The sequence below is a fragment of the Haliotis cracherodii genome, unplaced genomic scaffold (genome assembly GCF_022045235.1).
Source record: "Haliotis cracherodii isolate W230 unplaced genomic scaffold, xgHalCrac1.p SCAF_38, whole genome shotgun sequence".
Taxonomy (NCBI): domain Eukaryota; kingdom Metazoa; phylum Mollusca; class Gastropoda; order Lepetellida; family Haliotidae; genus Haliotis; species Haliotis cracherodii.
In genome coordinates, this window is record NW_027266295.1 from 999799 (window position 1) to 1014774 (window position 14976).

Here is a 14976-nt window from a genome sequence, read left to right on the forward strand (position 1 = left end):
ACCGTAATGAACGCTGTATGTGCCGATGTTTACAGCTCACGGATAACAGATGCACACCAGTCTTATATAAACTATTTGTCATGGTTTAGCGAAATTAACGTCGCGACCAAGATAATTGCACTTACATAGCGACGTGCATTGCACGTGTATGTGTGGCTGCTTGTACAATTCCGGACTGATGCAGATTTACAGTGCTAGCTCATTGAGATACCATGCCGCAGTTTAACATGAATACCCCACTCAGGTACAGCATACTGACTCCGAGCCGACCAGTCCTTGTTCTAGCCCCTTAATGCCGAGCGGCAGACAGGGTAACAACAAGTACCATCTGTTCACGTCTTTTGGTATGACGCGGCCGGGATCGAACCCCGGACCTTCCGCTCTCCGGGCGGACGCTCTACCACTAGACCACGGAGGCGGTCATCCGTCATGGTAGTAATATGTCCTTGTTTGAGTTCTCATCATTATATTACTCGTAAGGGAACGGAAAAAGATGAAATTATTTCAGCAATTGTCTCATCAGGAATAACAATAATGTCTTTGAATGGCATTCAGAACTGATACACAGAAGATAAGTTATAGATGAAAACGTGTTTATAATGAGGAACACAACATGTCGGCGTTTACTTACCTCTTCGTCAGGTGAATAAGCATATTCTCCGAAACGTTGTGTTCCTCATAATTAAGAAGTTGACATCCATAAAGTATCTTCCTTATAACACTCTTTCCTTTGTTTTCTTGTTTGTGAAGATTTCAATAGCAGCGTGACGTCATATGAACTCAGTGTGGAACATAATTGAAGATGACATCATCCACGGTTCATGACGTCATGATAATTAAGCTGATATGCTTTCAATTGTAAATCAGCTGCGCTGGCGCCTCCACTTGAAGTCAGAATACCAACATTTGTTCCTAAATTCTCTCTCAAGCAGTCTATGGGAAATATAAAAAATAACCTACTCGCAGCGTGGCATTTCGGATTATTTGTGAATACGTTCTGTAATATAAGTACACCAAGACCCGGAACTTACAGAATCATTTTACTCGGGGCACATAATTCCTATTAGACGATAGGTTATACATGCATATCAAATCGGTAAAGTTAGACGTACATGTAGTAATATCACGTAACACTATGTTTAGTTTAGTTTTGCGTTTCTACGACGTTGGCGTGATAACGCAGCAATGTTGAAGTCAGGACAGTGGGATGCTTGGAGTCTGAAGCCGAGATGTTGGGATGCTGAAGTTGGAATTTTAAGGTGGTGATGCCTGGATGCTGAAGTTGGGGTTTGGGGATGTTAAAGCAGGGATGAAGAACGGTAAAATGGACGTCTAGTGACAATTGGTAACGTTCAGAAGACATGGATACTTGGATGGTAGCATTTGAAGCAGGCATGTTAAAGCAGATATGTTGAAGCAGGTATGTTGAAACTGATATTTTGAAACTGATATGTTGAAGCAGGTACGTTGAAGCTAATATGTTGAAACTGGTATGTTGAAACTGGTTTGTTGAAGCTTCTGTGTTGAAGCAGGTATGTTGAAGCCTATATGCCTGCTATCGAACCGTGCTAGTCTGACCTCTGGGAACATTTAACCAGGTGTCTCGGGACCTCTGATAACCATGGCGCTACATTACGTAACACAATTTACTTGAATGAGGACAGAGTTAACCTATGGGTTTCAACTTCTTTATTATTTTCAGTCACTTTCTTGATGGACATACCAGCATCTGTACCGTAACGTCGGATGTGAATGAATTTAGAATTTGAAACGAATCAGTCAAGCATGTCATCATTGATAATACTACAGCTTCTAGACTGTCACTTAAGGACGCCTTTGACCTGGCTGGATCGGCAGCGTCTCATTGGGGGTTCCTTTGCGAGAATTGATTCTGTCTGTCCGTCAGTTATAATCAATCGCATCCGAGTTTGTCGTCAGTCTTCGGATGACGTGCACCAGATGCGTTATTGGATCAATCCAGGCATCCCCTTCAATATGATCTTTCAATCCTCTTCCTTAACTTTGCTGGGACTGGATTTAAAGTGGTTTAAAACGTATGATCATGTTCGATTCGAGGTTTGGCGACCATTTGCGTTGATCCGTCATATTGTAAGAATAGTTCTGAAGGGTTATAAAAGTCACTGAACCCCTTTCCACATTACTAAGATGACGTCCAAATATGTTTGTGAAAGGTGGTCAACATATAACATGTGAAAAATACTTCCAATATTTGAAGATTGGAAACTATTCTGGTATATTTATTTGTGGTTTTACGCCGCACTCACCAATATTCAAACTATATGACAGCGGTCTGTAAACAATCGAATCTGGACCAGACAACTAAGGGATTGAAATCATGAGCATATATCCACCCAACTGGGATACGATGACTTACATCAACCAAGTCAGCGAGCCGGACCACACGGTTAGGCGCCTCTTACGGCAAGCATAGTCGCTTTTACGGCAAGCATAGTCGCGTTTTACGGCAAGCATAGTCGCCTTTTACTGCAAGCATGGGTTGATGAAGACATATTCTAATCCGGATTCTCACGGGTCTATTCTATCATAATAAGGTGTAGCATATTTAAATATTTAATTGTAACCTTTTCAAGGACAAAATTTTGCATGAACGTTAGACAAACATATACCCTGAACAATGGGGAAGAAACAAGAACAAAGGATGGACAACCATCAACAATCACATTCACTTGTTCATGCCAACGTAGCTTTTCCTTAATCACCATGGAGAAATCGAGTGATGCTTTGATCATCGGACGTATAAGTAGCTTATCAATTGACTTACAACAATGTACACTTGTTTCAGATGTTTCTTTATAAACTGTCACCTGCTGAAACGTCGATTTGACCAAAACGTTACACTCGTTATCAAGACATGACTAGGCTGAAAACAATGGCGATAGCACTGCAAACTTTAGAAAAGAAAACACATCTGTGTTACCATGTAAAATACATCCCTATCCAATTACCAGTTCTTGTTTTTTTCGTTTTAGCCACCATCAAACATGGGTATATACTTTCTTTTGCCTGGCATTTTCTTCTTCTTTCTACCCAACGTACTGCGTGACATTTTGGGGCTAGGTTAATAATTTTGTGAAATCGACCGGTTTGGGTCCTGACACCGCTCCAAGGCATGACACGAAGTCTGGAACGTCAGAATTATGTCTGATTGAGAATGGAATGAAACTTCTAAAGCCGTAAATGTAAAGCATAACGATTCAAAGTTTTTCTGGTATTGTGACGAGACACACCACCGTACCAGCAAGGAACATCACACAAAAAACAATTTGCACGCCGTCACTCATATGCCAGAACCGGTACGCTCTTGTAAACGCCGTCGGAAAAAAACCGTCGGGATTTGACGTTAACAAACAGTGATAAGGTATAACCTTTGCGGAAATAATGGAAATGTCAACACAGACCAGCTCCAGTAAGACACAGGCATCTGTCGAAGCACATGCTGGACGCTACAGGTCTGCCGTTGCAGATCAATTCAAGGCCACTCTTGGTCACCAAGGATCATTAATGACCTTCAAGTCTCAAGGGATTCTTGATTGGACACGCAATCAACCAAGTCACTGAACCTTACCATCTGAATCAGTTTAGTCGCCTCCTCCGACAAACAATAGATTGTTGAGGACCCATATCAGCCTTGAATCCCCTGAAGGTGAAATCAATCTCGGTGTCGATAACTCAGTGCTCCCATATGAAAATAGGGATGATGTCAAGGTAATATGATTATTAGAAACATATTCAGTTCGAACTCCACTAACGCGATATAAGACGACATCGCAGGGATTCCTGGTCAGAATTGATCCCCATCTTCCCATGCTTGATTAACGCTATGGATCGGATGGTCAAACTCGGCGACTTCTTTGATTGAGTATCATCGTACCCCGACGTCGTACATGTGTGCTCATTATATCAATCACTGGATTGTCGAGTCCATATTCGATTATTCACAACAAACAAAGATTACCATTAAACCTCTGATGTCTCCCACATGGATGCTGTATTTCCGGTCACCATATCAGATGGAGGCAAGTCTCAATTAAAATATGTCAGGTGAGGTGAGTTGAAATTGGGTTTAACGTCGCGTCCAAGAGTATTGCACATACCTAGTGCATGCACGTGTGTGTGTCTGCTTGCACTAATCCTGACTGCCGATTTATAGTGCTAGCTCACTGAGATACCATGCCGCAGTTTAACATGAATACCCCACTCAGACACAGTAAACTCCGAGCCGACCAGTCTTTGTTTTAGCCCCTTAATGCCGAGCGCCAGACAGGGTAACAACAAGTACATCTTTAACGTCTTTTGATATGACGTGGCCGGGGACGGACGGATGCTCTACCAGTCGTCTAAGGTGCCTCGATTCGCTGTGCAGAGTTGCGTCCCCTGGTCACGCCAGAAACCTATGATTGTGGGTTCGAATCCCGGTTCGCCCCGATTATGTTTCTAGGTTTGTCAGCACCATACCCGTGCTCGTGGGTTTCACCGAAGTGGTAAACGTCTGAGACCTGCGTCACTTCGGGCTTTCCCCCCTCATTAAGCTGACACCCCGCGATGTAACTGGAAATTGTTAAAAGCAGCATTAAACCCAACTCACTCACTCATGAGCACCAACTGTATTCCATTTCTTACCGATCTGTTTACTTTTGAACGTGAATCGGAATTTCTGTTTATGTGTAAGATGGTTGTCTGATCATCTCCTCAGTTTGAATTAGATACAACTTTCAACAAATCGATGGCCTTCAGATATATATTTAAGAGATTTGATATGTGGTAAGAAAGTTAAATGGCGATCAAAGATGAGACACAAGAATATGGCATCCTTTACAACTTTGATAGCGGTTACAATGTAGGGTCTTTATGTGGCTTATATGTCCTGCACAGATATATACAGTTATTGTTTTATTTAGACAAGTTAAACCCGTTTTAAAGAGCAGTCTTGTGAATTGTGACTGATTAGTAACTGCCGCTCTATTGTATGCATATTTTTACCACGGCAAGAACTTTGACGAAAAGTGATCCATTTATTAAATCACTTAAAACCTTTATTCACTAAATAAAGTTACAGACAATATACTGCCTTGCTGGACAACCTGATTATAATTATAATGTCAGACAGGCTTGTGCCGACTCGGATTGAAATTGCCTGTCTGTTAAAAAATGTGATATGAAATGAGGTAAACGACATCTCAAGCCACAATCATATAAATTCTTTAAAATGCCATGCTTCCAGGAACTATCGTATGCTTTCTCAAGATCAAAGAAAAATTGATACTACGTGTTGTTTATTAACTATAACATTTTTAACAAAGGATTCTAATCGTACTAAACGATCAATAGTACTTCTATTTTTCCGGAAACCACATTGAAAATTTGTGAGATGATTAATGGTTTCCAAATCCCAAACTAATCTATTATTCACCATTCGTTCGATGGTTTAACAATCACAACTTGTTAAAAATATAGGGCGATAATTTGAAGGATCTGTGTTATCCCGGCCACGTTTTGGTATGGGGACTACAATAGCATTATGCCACGAAGGAGAAACATTCCCTGAAGTCAATATTTGGTCAAAAATATCTAACAGTGACTCAAGACATGATACAGGCAAATGCTTCGATAACTGATACTGGATATCATCATCACCTGCTGCAGTATCATGAGCTTTCTCAAGAGCAGTATGTAGCTCATGCAATGAAAAAACTTCATTGTAATCTTCACTCTTATTACAATCAAGATTAACGTTTTTCTTTTCCTGGTGTTTCTAATATCTCTGAATCTCAGGGACATAACTTGATGATGAAGAATTCTTGGCAAGAGTTTCGCCAAGTATATTTGCAATGTCAAATTTATCATTGATTAATTTGTCACCTTCTTAAAGATGATGTACAGAACATTTTAAACCTTTGCCTTTTATTTTTTTAACCATGTTTCACACCTTGGGCAGGGGTGTGCGTGAATTAATTTCTAAGAAATAAATTCCTCCAAGATTGGCGCTTATTTTGTTTATAAGCACGTCTTGCCTTGGCACTTTAAACTTTAATATTATTGAAGTAGTGAACAGTAAAATGTTTGCGGAAATATTTTCCAGCTTTTTACATGCATTTTCTTGCTTCTTTGCAGTCGTTATTAAACCATGGTTTACCAATATGAGGATTCGCAGAGGACATAGGAATTGTTTGGTCGGCAATAATATTTAGTTGAGCCGAAAACTAAGTGGATGGGACCTGGTACATTTCTGAAATTGTCAGGTTTTAATTTGTCAATTGGCCTTGGTAAAATTCCAACGCGATAAAGGTGGTCATCATCCGGTTTTACAGCCTACACAAAGGTGGTCATGTACAGACCGTTCAAATTCATTGTCAACATAGGAATCTGCGAGGGACAGATCAACGGCAGAATGTGTTCCATTGGCAGGATGTAAATAAGTGCTTGAATTGTCATTAAAAATACATAAATTATTAACAGAAACAAAATCTTTAATGACTTTCCCTTTATTGTTTGTACTTCCACTTCCCCATAGAGAGTTATGCCCATTCAAATCGTCCATGGTGATGCAGGGCTTAGGGAGCTGATCATATAGATTCTGAAGATCAGAATTTTGTTTTAAAATGGAATGCTGAAAGAACACACAGTAAATGTTATGTGCAAAGTTGATCGCTCTTCACAAGCCTGAAGATTAGTATGAGGTGAACCAGGGCTGTGGATCGCTCCCTGCTCCACCAAAACAGTAGATTCTCCAGTAGCTTCATTAATTGGTGAAAAAAATGAATGATAGAAAGTGCAGTGACGCAAATCGAAGAGTCTTGAATTATTAGATATATGTCATTATTATTTATGGGGATTGTTTCAGGTGCTGTTGATGTTGATGCTTCACTCGTTGATATTGGAGCACTAACTTTGCTTGTCGTAGGTTGGTTAGGCTGGATGTCAGCAACTTACTTTGGCTTGTCTCTTACTGTCTATGAATGATCTGTCAGACAGTGAACTGATGTTGTTTTAACTACAGAGACAATAGAATGCCCTGTAGTGTTAGCGGATGTGACTGCTTTTGCTGTTTCCTGGCATCGGTGTAGCTCGCATTTAATTCTTTGCACAATGGACTGAAACATGTCCACATCAGCCAGTGGAAGATGACATATGATCACCTTTACAGTTAGAACATTTAAATGGCCGAGTACAAGTATTACCGCCATGATCAGTTTCGCCACATCTGGAGCAAGTAATCTTAAATTTCTGACATTTTGACATCACGGGATGTAGAGGTCCACAGGTATGGAGAAACAACCAACTTTTATGGAACTTGGTAAGGAAGTGGGGTCAACAGATATGTATTTGAAGGAAACACGCGTTCACCTTTGCGATATGTGAATCGTTTGGCTTCAATCACACATCGACTGTGAAGTTATTAAACACTTTCTTCAATGCTTTCATCAGCTTGACCGATAACGGTCACGGATAGGCCTTTGCTGAAATTAAGGTTCTTGAGTGCAGAACACCTAGCGGGTATGTCAACCAATTCTGTTGAAGTAATTAAATTGATGGCTTGTGTTTTCCTTGTATATTCTATCAAAATACCTCCAGATCGTTGTTTCTTAACATCCTTGGAATCACCAGCATTACCCTTGAGTCCTGTTTCAAAGAGAAATGGTGAAAACGAAGCTAAAGTACGGTCACCCTCAGCTTCCATTATATGGAACCGAGGACACATACCCCTCTCGGAATTTAATAACCTGATCACTATTTCATGGTAAGATGGATCGAGCTCTGAATCAGATTCTGAGTGTTGCCGGGTTTTTTTAAGGATTTTTTTTCCCATGGTTGTATTCAGTAAACCTGTTCCCTGCCCACAACGGAACGACAACAAGGGGGATGCCACATGGAAGAGGTATTCCAGCAAAATAACACCATAGGGATACGGGAATGTTGTACTCAAGCAGTACTCAAGACTCTAATGATAGATAGATTCTAATGGCCAACAGAGCTTGGCATGATCAGCCTCTAGCCGTCGAAGGCGCCTCGATTCGCTGTGCAGAGTTGCGTCCCTTGGGCACGCCAGAAACCTATGATTGTGGGTTCGAATCCCGGTTCGCCCCGATTATGTTTCTAGGTTTGTCAGCACCATACCCGTGCTTGTGGGTTTCACCGAAGTGGTAAACGTCTGAGACCTGCATCACTTCGGGCTTTCCTCACACATTAAGCTGACATGCCGTGATATAACTGAAATACTGTAAAAAGCGGCGTCAAACCCAATTCACTCACTCACTCATGACCTGCCCATGGATATTACCAGGCCCATCCTACCACCGTCTAGGCAAAGTTGGGCAAACACTATTGCCGGTTCCGGCGTCCTCAACCATCCGACTCCCTTCCTCTGACACAGGGACGCAACTCAAGGCAACCAGGTTGCCCAATTTTGTCGCCATTTACGACCATCAGTGGGGTGCTGGGGACACATTCTACCCCGGGTACCGTCGAGGAACAAAACGTAAAGAAAATAGTCAGTGTCGGTCATCAACCGAAACACAATCCACATGACATAGGCACAGGCAGTGAAAATAGTGATGAATATTAGATGAAATGATCACTGAAAATCAGTGATGAAACCTGATGTTTGGGAAATGGGGAAGCGGATCCTGCTGTCCCCGAATCTGGCACAATTTTTAATAAGAGGTTAGCGGCCATTTGTTCCCTAACGCCCACGCACCAACACGTAGAGGTCGGGTAGCCTAGTGGTTAAAGCGTTCGCTCGTCACGCCGAAGACCCGGGTTCGATTCCCGACATCGGTACAATTCGTGAAGTCCATTTCTGGTGTCCCCCGCCGTGATATTGCTGGAATGTTGCTTAGAGCGGCGTAAAACCATGCTCACTCACTCACTCACGCACTCAGCAATACGTCCCACAGTGCTAAAAACAATTCCCCAATATAAGATTTATATATTACAGAATGCCCTAGTATTTAATACTTGATACTTAATAATGAAGTCTTTAAACACAAAACGACGTCCTCGGTATCACAAGAACCATATTATTTTCCTTTCCGCCGAGCCATTTCCTTAATGGGAAAGCCCTAAAAGAAGCAAGTCTAGATTTACCTCACTCAGAATCTCCCATCACTTGGGCTCCTTTTCAGTTTAAATGGAATTTGTTTCTTGCAAAATTCAGAGACTAAGCGTCAGTCACTCGGCATCCCCTCCTGTGTCAAAATTACGATAAGTTAAACTGTAATCTTTCATTGTGCTGCTGGGATTGGATCGACTATCTGGAAAACACCTGGCGTTGTCTCGTTGATTCCTGAACTCTATTTACATTTGTAAGAAGACCAATTTAGCGCATGTCCGACTTTGTCATCCCCATGTACATGTTCAATAATACACCAGTGTGCAATCACGACAGAAACAAGAAATCAATTCTCATTCCAAGAATCATCAATAAACGCTAATAAGCACCCAGGTGAGGCTTGATTGGAAGGAAGTGAAACCATATAAATTATGGATCAACCTTAACCACGACTGTTAAAACGAACTGAGATCGAAGGAATAAACATCTTCTGTTCTGCTTGATAAACACAAATAGTTAACAAGTAATTTGTGCAAGCATCTTATATTAGGCAATCAACGGTCACTGCATGCAAGATGCCTATTTCAGAGTAAACGACGAAAGATTCGAACAAAGGAACTAGTTACCATGCCAAAATTACATGAATTATTTGCTGATGTTGAACTTATGCATTAAAGCATGTCCATATTCAAGGTCCATTAAGCACAATTATGGAGCTGTTGCAACAGCTGTTACGTTGTTCTTGTCATAGTTATTCAACTGAACGGTTACCGTGTTCTGTCCATGAACCATCTGACACAATCAAAATACTACTGCGGCGGAGTAAATAACAAATGTAATCGAATTTTAGTTTTCTAAAGTTTATCATATGGTAGGCTGAACTGACAAATTGTACAGCATACTTTCAAAATGAATATCGAGCGACTACTAGGTAGTTGAGTTTGTTTCAGTGTCAGCTTGATGAAGGGGGGAAGCCTGAAATTAGCAGTAACGTTTACCACTTTCGTGAAGCCCAAGAGTACGGGTATTATGCTAACGACTCTAGAGACAATTTGGGCGGAAATGAGATTCTGGCGCTCCTAAGGGACGCAACTCTGCACAGCGAATTCCGGCCCTAGACAAGCGGCCTCTTCGCTCTTCCCCGCTTTCGGAAATAACGAAATGATTTCCAGATTATTTTAATTAAATGTATGCGAGGATGTGAATGGTAGGTATTGCACTACCGAGGCTGTTACTGTCAGTATCTAGAATGCAATAACAGTGTGTGCGTGAGATTGGTATAACGCAGCTTTGAACAGCATTGCAGTGACATCCCGGCGTGTCAGCTAGATGTGGGAGGAAATCCCGAAGTGATGCAGGACTCAGACGTTCACCACTTTGTTATACACGCATCTTTATCCCGACAAGTACTGATGTAGAGCTTTATTTCAGAAACAAAATGTCTTGTGGCAAGACTCGGTGACTTGTTGGACTTGCGTGTCATCCTAGAGGCGACGTCGCGTTGTCGTCATACGATAACATATTGATAATGTCACATTGCCGAGTTGTCGCCCATTTGTTGATAAACAATCATTGTCGCACTTTGGTAAAATAAAATAAAATATCATTCAAAGCGCGGTAATACGACCATGCGACGAAATGCCAAAACGTCGAGCTTTGGTAATGTTTTTGTATATTTGCTTGTTTTCATAAGGGCGACAAAGCAGTAATACGACAACGTGACAATGTTCCTCCTGGGATTCCATAGAAAAGCCTGTATTATCAATTCAAATTTGTCAATATCAGTATCATCATCAGGCATTGTAATACACCACACTTTGATACAGCTATATGGCCAGCTACCGTGATGCGAATATTTATCCCACACTTACATTTGTATTTAAGTCACCATTGTTGTTAATCGATGAACATCTGTTGCATCCAGATTCATTTCAGAGCCAGACGGTTAACATAATGTTTTTGTGACAATGTTTATTGTGTATTATGTGCTTCTAGAGCAATATGGAGGTTGAAAGAGGCGACATAATAGATTTAGACGGTCGGCCAGCTATAACCATCAGGCCTAGGATGGAAAAGAGCATCACAATGTGACGCAATGCCCCCTTAAATGATGGCTGCTGTCATAGAAAAAACACAACCTTTAATAAATTCATATACAGTAAACTTCGGATATAACGAACTCAAAGGGACCACTAATTTTAGTTTGTTGTAACCGTAGTTCGTTATAAGCATATATACAGCATAACTACAGCAAATGGTCGGGTTAAAAAGTAAGTTTTTCGCTTTATCCGTCAGTTCGTTATAAGCGTGTTCGTTATAACCGTAGTCTACTGTAATTCATATACAGTAAACTTCAGATATATCGAACTCAAAGGGACCACTAATTTTAGTTCGTTATAACCGTAGTTCGTTATAAGCATATATACAGCAAAACTACAACAAATGGTCGGGTTAAAAAGTAAGTTCGCTTTATCCGTCAGTTCGTTATAAGCGTGTTCGTTATAAACGTAGTGTACTATATATATTGCCCAGTCTTACATAAGTGTTCACACATCTTGCACTAAACGTGAATATAGCTGTTTCTCCTGTTATTTGAAGATGCAAGAAGGGTGCGAATTTGAACTAAACTCTTCTATGTGTAATCTTGGACACTTTATTATTTAAATTTTAACAATGGTTTCAGTTCACGTGAGACTCTTCCACGAGACTTCCCAATTTTCAACAATGGCTGCAGTTCGCATGACTTTCTTCCTCGATATTTTCTAAGTTGTATGCAAACGGTTGCAGTTCATATAAAACAATTTCCCGTTATGTCCACATTGTCAACAACGGTTGCAGTTCATATGAAACTCTTCTACAAGATATTGTAATTTTCAACAAAGGTTGCAGTTAACGTGATATTCTAATTTAATTTTCAACAATGGTTGCAATTGAAATATAACTTCCACGAAGATTTCCTAATTGGCAACAATTGTTGTTGTTCACATGTGACATTCTAAGATACAAGCAGGGTGTTCGCATGATAAATGTCATACATCTCACATGTATAAGGTTTAGAATGAATTAATAATATCGTTTCCCGCGTGAATGCTGCACGTCTAAATAATGACACCCAGTTTCAAGCATCTTTCATATATCCATTTCGCCCATACATCACCATTAAGTCAAACTGTTGTCTCAATGACACGACGTTGTCAATTAGAGACGTCATTTGGCCTTACTCTATACAGTACAGCATTATTTCGTCTCATTGCGCCTGAAAATAAATGGTATTATTTTGAAGATTGAAATAATGTATCACTCGATTCCTAACCAAGTGAAGATTATATGAAATATAATGTATATATCAATGTCAATGTTGATTTTGTTTATGGTTCTGTACTGCTGGACGGTACAGAAATGAGTGTCAACCAAGCTAAGTGCTATATCATATCGGCCCAAACTCAGTTTTTTAAGGAGAGGCTGTCTAAACGACCACTGCATCGTGTTTATGTGCAGTATATTGAGAAGATCATCTTCCCGCAGAGTTCCTCGCAAGGATTACCGTCTTCGCCATGCGTGTGGTTTTGGCATGGTCCATCCATGGTACGATCCTGAATATGTGGAGGGCTGCATGGAAAATGATAACTACACAATTCTTTAGAATAGGCCCGTTTACAGCCTCAGCCAATCCACGCCAACAAACCTGATCTTGCCCTTATTGGTAAATGAAATGAAATAATTTATGTTATTGAATTTGCTGTCACTTTTGACGTTAATGTGATTGACTAGATAATAATAATAATAATAATAATAATAATAATAATAATAATAATAATAACAATTCCATTCATATGTAGCTGATCACCAAGCCGGTATCATGGCCATAGAGCACACAGACAACGTCAATAAAAGTTATAACGCATCGTCTTCAGATGCGTCTTCGAGTTCCTCTGATATTCTATACTCTCAAGGCATGATATTTCCTTCAAAGAAAGAATTTAAACATTTGCTTTCCTCTTTCAGAACAGGGTCCAAGAGATGTGCAAAGCCATCGCCTTATCCTGTACATGTTAACACATTTGATACGGCACCAAGGTGTTATGCAATTGTCAGCCTCCTCCTTGATATGCACTGTAAGACAACCTTCACATGCAAAACATCAAACACAATATCAAAATTCAATTCTTTCATGGTATGAGTGTGCAGCCCTGAAAGTAAACTGGTCACTGTATAATCGCGTGATGGACATGTATGGTAAAATATGTATTTCAAGATCAAAGGGAAATAAACAGAATGTATGAAAATGAGATAAAGCACAATATGTGCTGGAAAATATAGCCTTACCTCCGTAATCTCTGCCAAGCTTTTCCGGAAGGCTGTCAATGATTTCTTCAATCTTGTGGAATTTGTGGAAAGTGTGGGTAAAGTTCTTTGAAGTTCTCAATGCAAAGTGAACACCATCGGTAGCAATGTGACAAAATCGGTGCATGACGTTTTCTCTACCATTAGGGTTGTACAACAGCATTATCCGACTCCAGTCATAATAGTTGAACACCTTAATCAGGTAATCTCCAAGCGAATTGAAATTAGCACCAACACGTGTCAACACTGAAAACTCCTTCTTGGCCTTCGTACCAAAATCCTTGGCCATGGCACCGGCTGTTAGCAACGGCGTGTTCCAATACGCCACCTGCCTAGCAACCGGCGCCGCTGCGTAGTCGCAACACGGTCCGAAGAAGACGTCGACGTTCTTTTCTGCGTAGAACGTCACAGCTTGGTTCATTCCTTCAGCGTTGGAACACTTGGAGTCGCCATACTGGATGGTCAGCTTGGTGTTTTCCAAGATTTTCGTTTTGGTGACACTGTCCTTTGCAACTTCCAATCCGGGTGCCACCCGTTTTATGGAAAACAAATGCCTTTCATCTGCTGGTAATAAAACGGCAATTTTGGCGACGGTATTGGCAGCAGTTGCCATGGAAACCATAAATGCAACAAACGTTGCGAAACTCGAACAATACATGATTCCAATTCTTGTCTCCAAGTTTGAAATATTTCCAATGAGTTGCGATGTATCCAATATGTCCTGAGCTTGTTACGTTCAGAAGATACTCCTTTCAGATACACCACAGTATCATGTAATATAGATCCAAGTAGGTGGTATGAAACTACACACTCCGGTATGTTCGAATGATATGCACATGTAGTTTCCTTTCAATCTCGGTTCAGGTAACGCGTGCACAATATTCACTGTTCATTCCAAGAATACTTGCCCAGTATCTGAGTATTCCAACCAGTATGAATATATCCCCAGTATGTTAGAACTGTATGAACACGACACGTACGCTTCAGCTAGTCTATCCAGCTGTTGTTTGTAGAATACTATGAAACTATTGGATCCGGCAGCTAAAACACTGGCGTCAGCACTTGGTTTTATGCACCTGTATTATCCCGACTGTGTCCTCCGACGGCTTATTCAAAGAGAAATACATAAATTTGCTAAGCATGTTCATATATTTGAAATATATTATTATGCCTCGATTAATAATTAATTCCAAACATATTTGCAAGAGAGTATCGGCCATATAATAAACCTCGTCTACCAGACATCCTGTTACTGGTGACCTTTACCATGTCTAGAACAGATATGATGAGGATGGAATTATGACAACTTCATTATATCTAGGTAACTGAGATTCTTTGAGACTAGTTTCTGTCCATGTTAATGTTGTGAAGGCGTGGGCGTGTTTGGTCTAAAGCCGCAGTGCTTCACAGCCTACGGGAACAGCAAAGCCTCACGTCACCCGAGTCACCGACGTTCATCTCCTTGGTGAAACACGTGGTGACAGGTGCAGTGCAGACCACAGATCATGTTCCGGGAAGTTTGGATTCAAACCGCCGATTAG

General features: G+C 40.7%; 1 protein-coding gene across 1 annotated transcript in view; it reads right to left on the minus strand.

Annotated features, from left to right (window-relative positions):
- LOC139477955 (atrial natriuretic peptide receptor 1-like) overlaps nt 1-14472 on the minus strand; it is a 309333-nt gene extending 294861 nt beyond the window's left edge. Inside the window, exon 1 of the mRNA XM_071260401.1 lies at nt 13418-14472. Within this exon, the coding sequence (XP_071116502.1) occupies nt 13418-14093 (676 nt within the window). The 5' untranslated portion in view covers nt 14094-14472. The remainder of the gene's footprint in view (nt 1-13417) is intronic.
- Between the last annotated feature and the right edge of the window lie 504 nt (nt 14473-14976).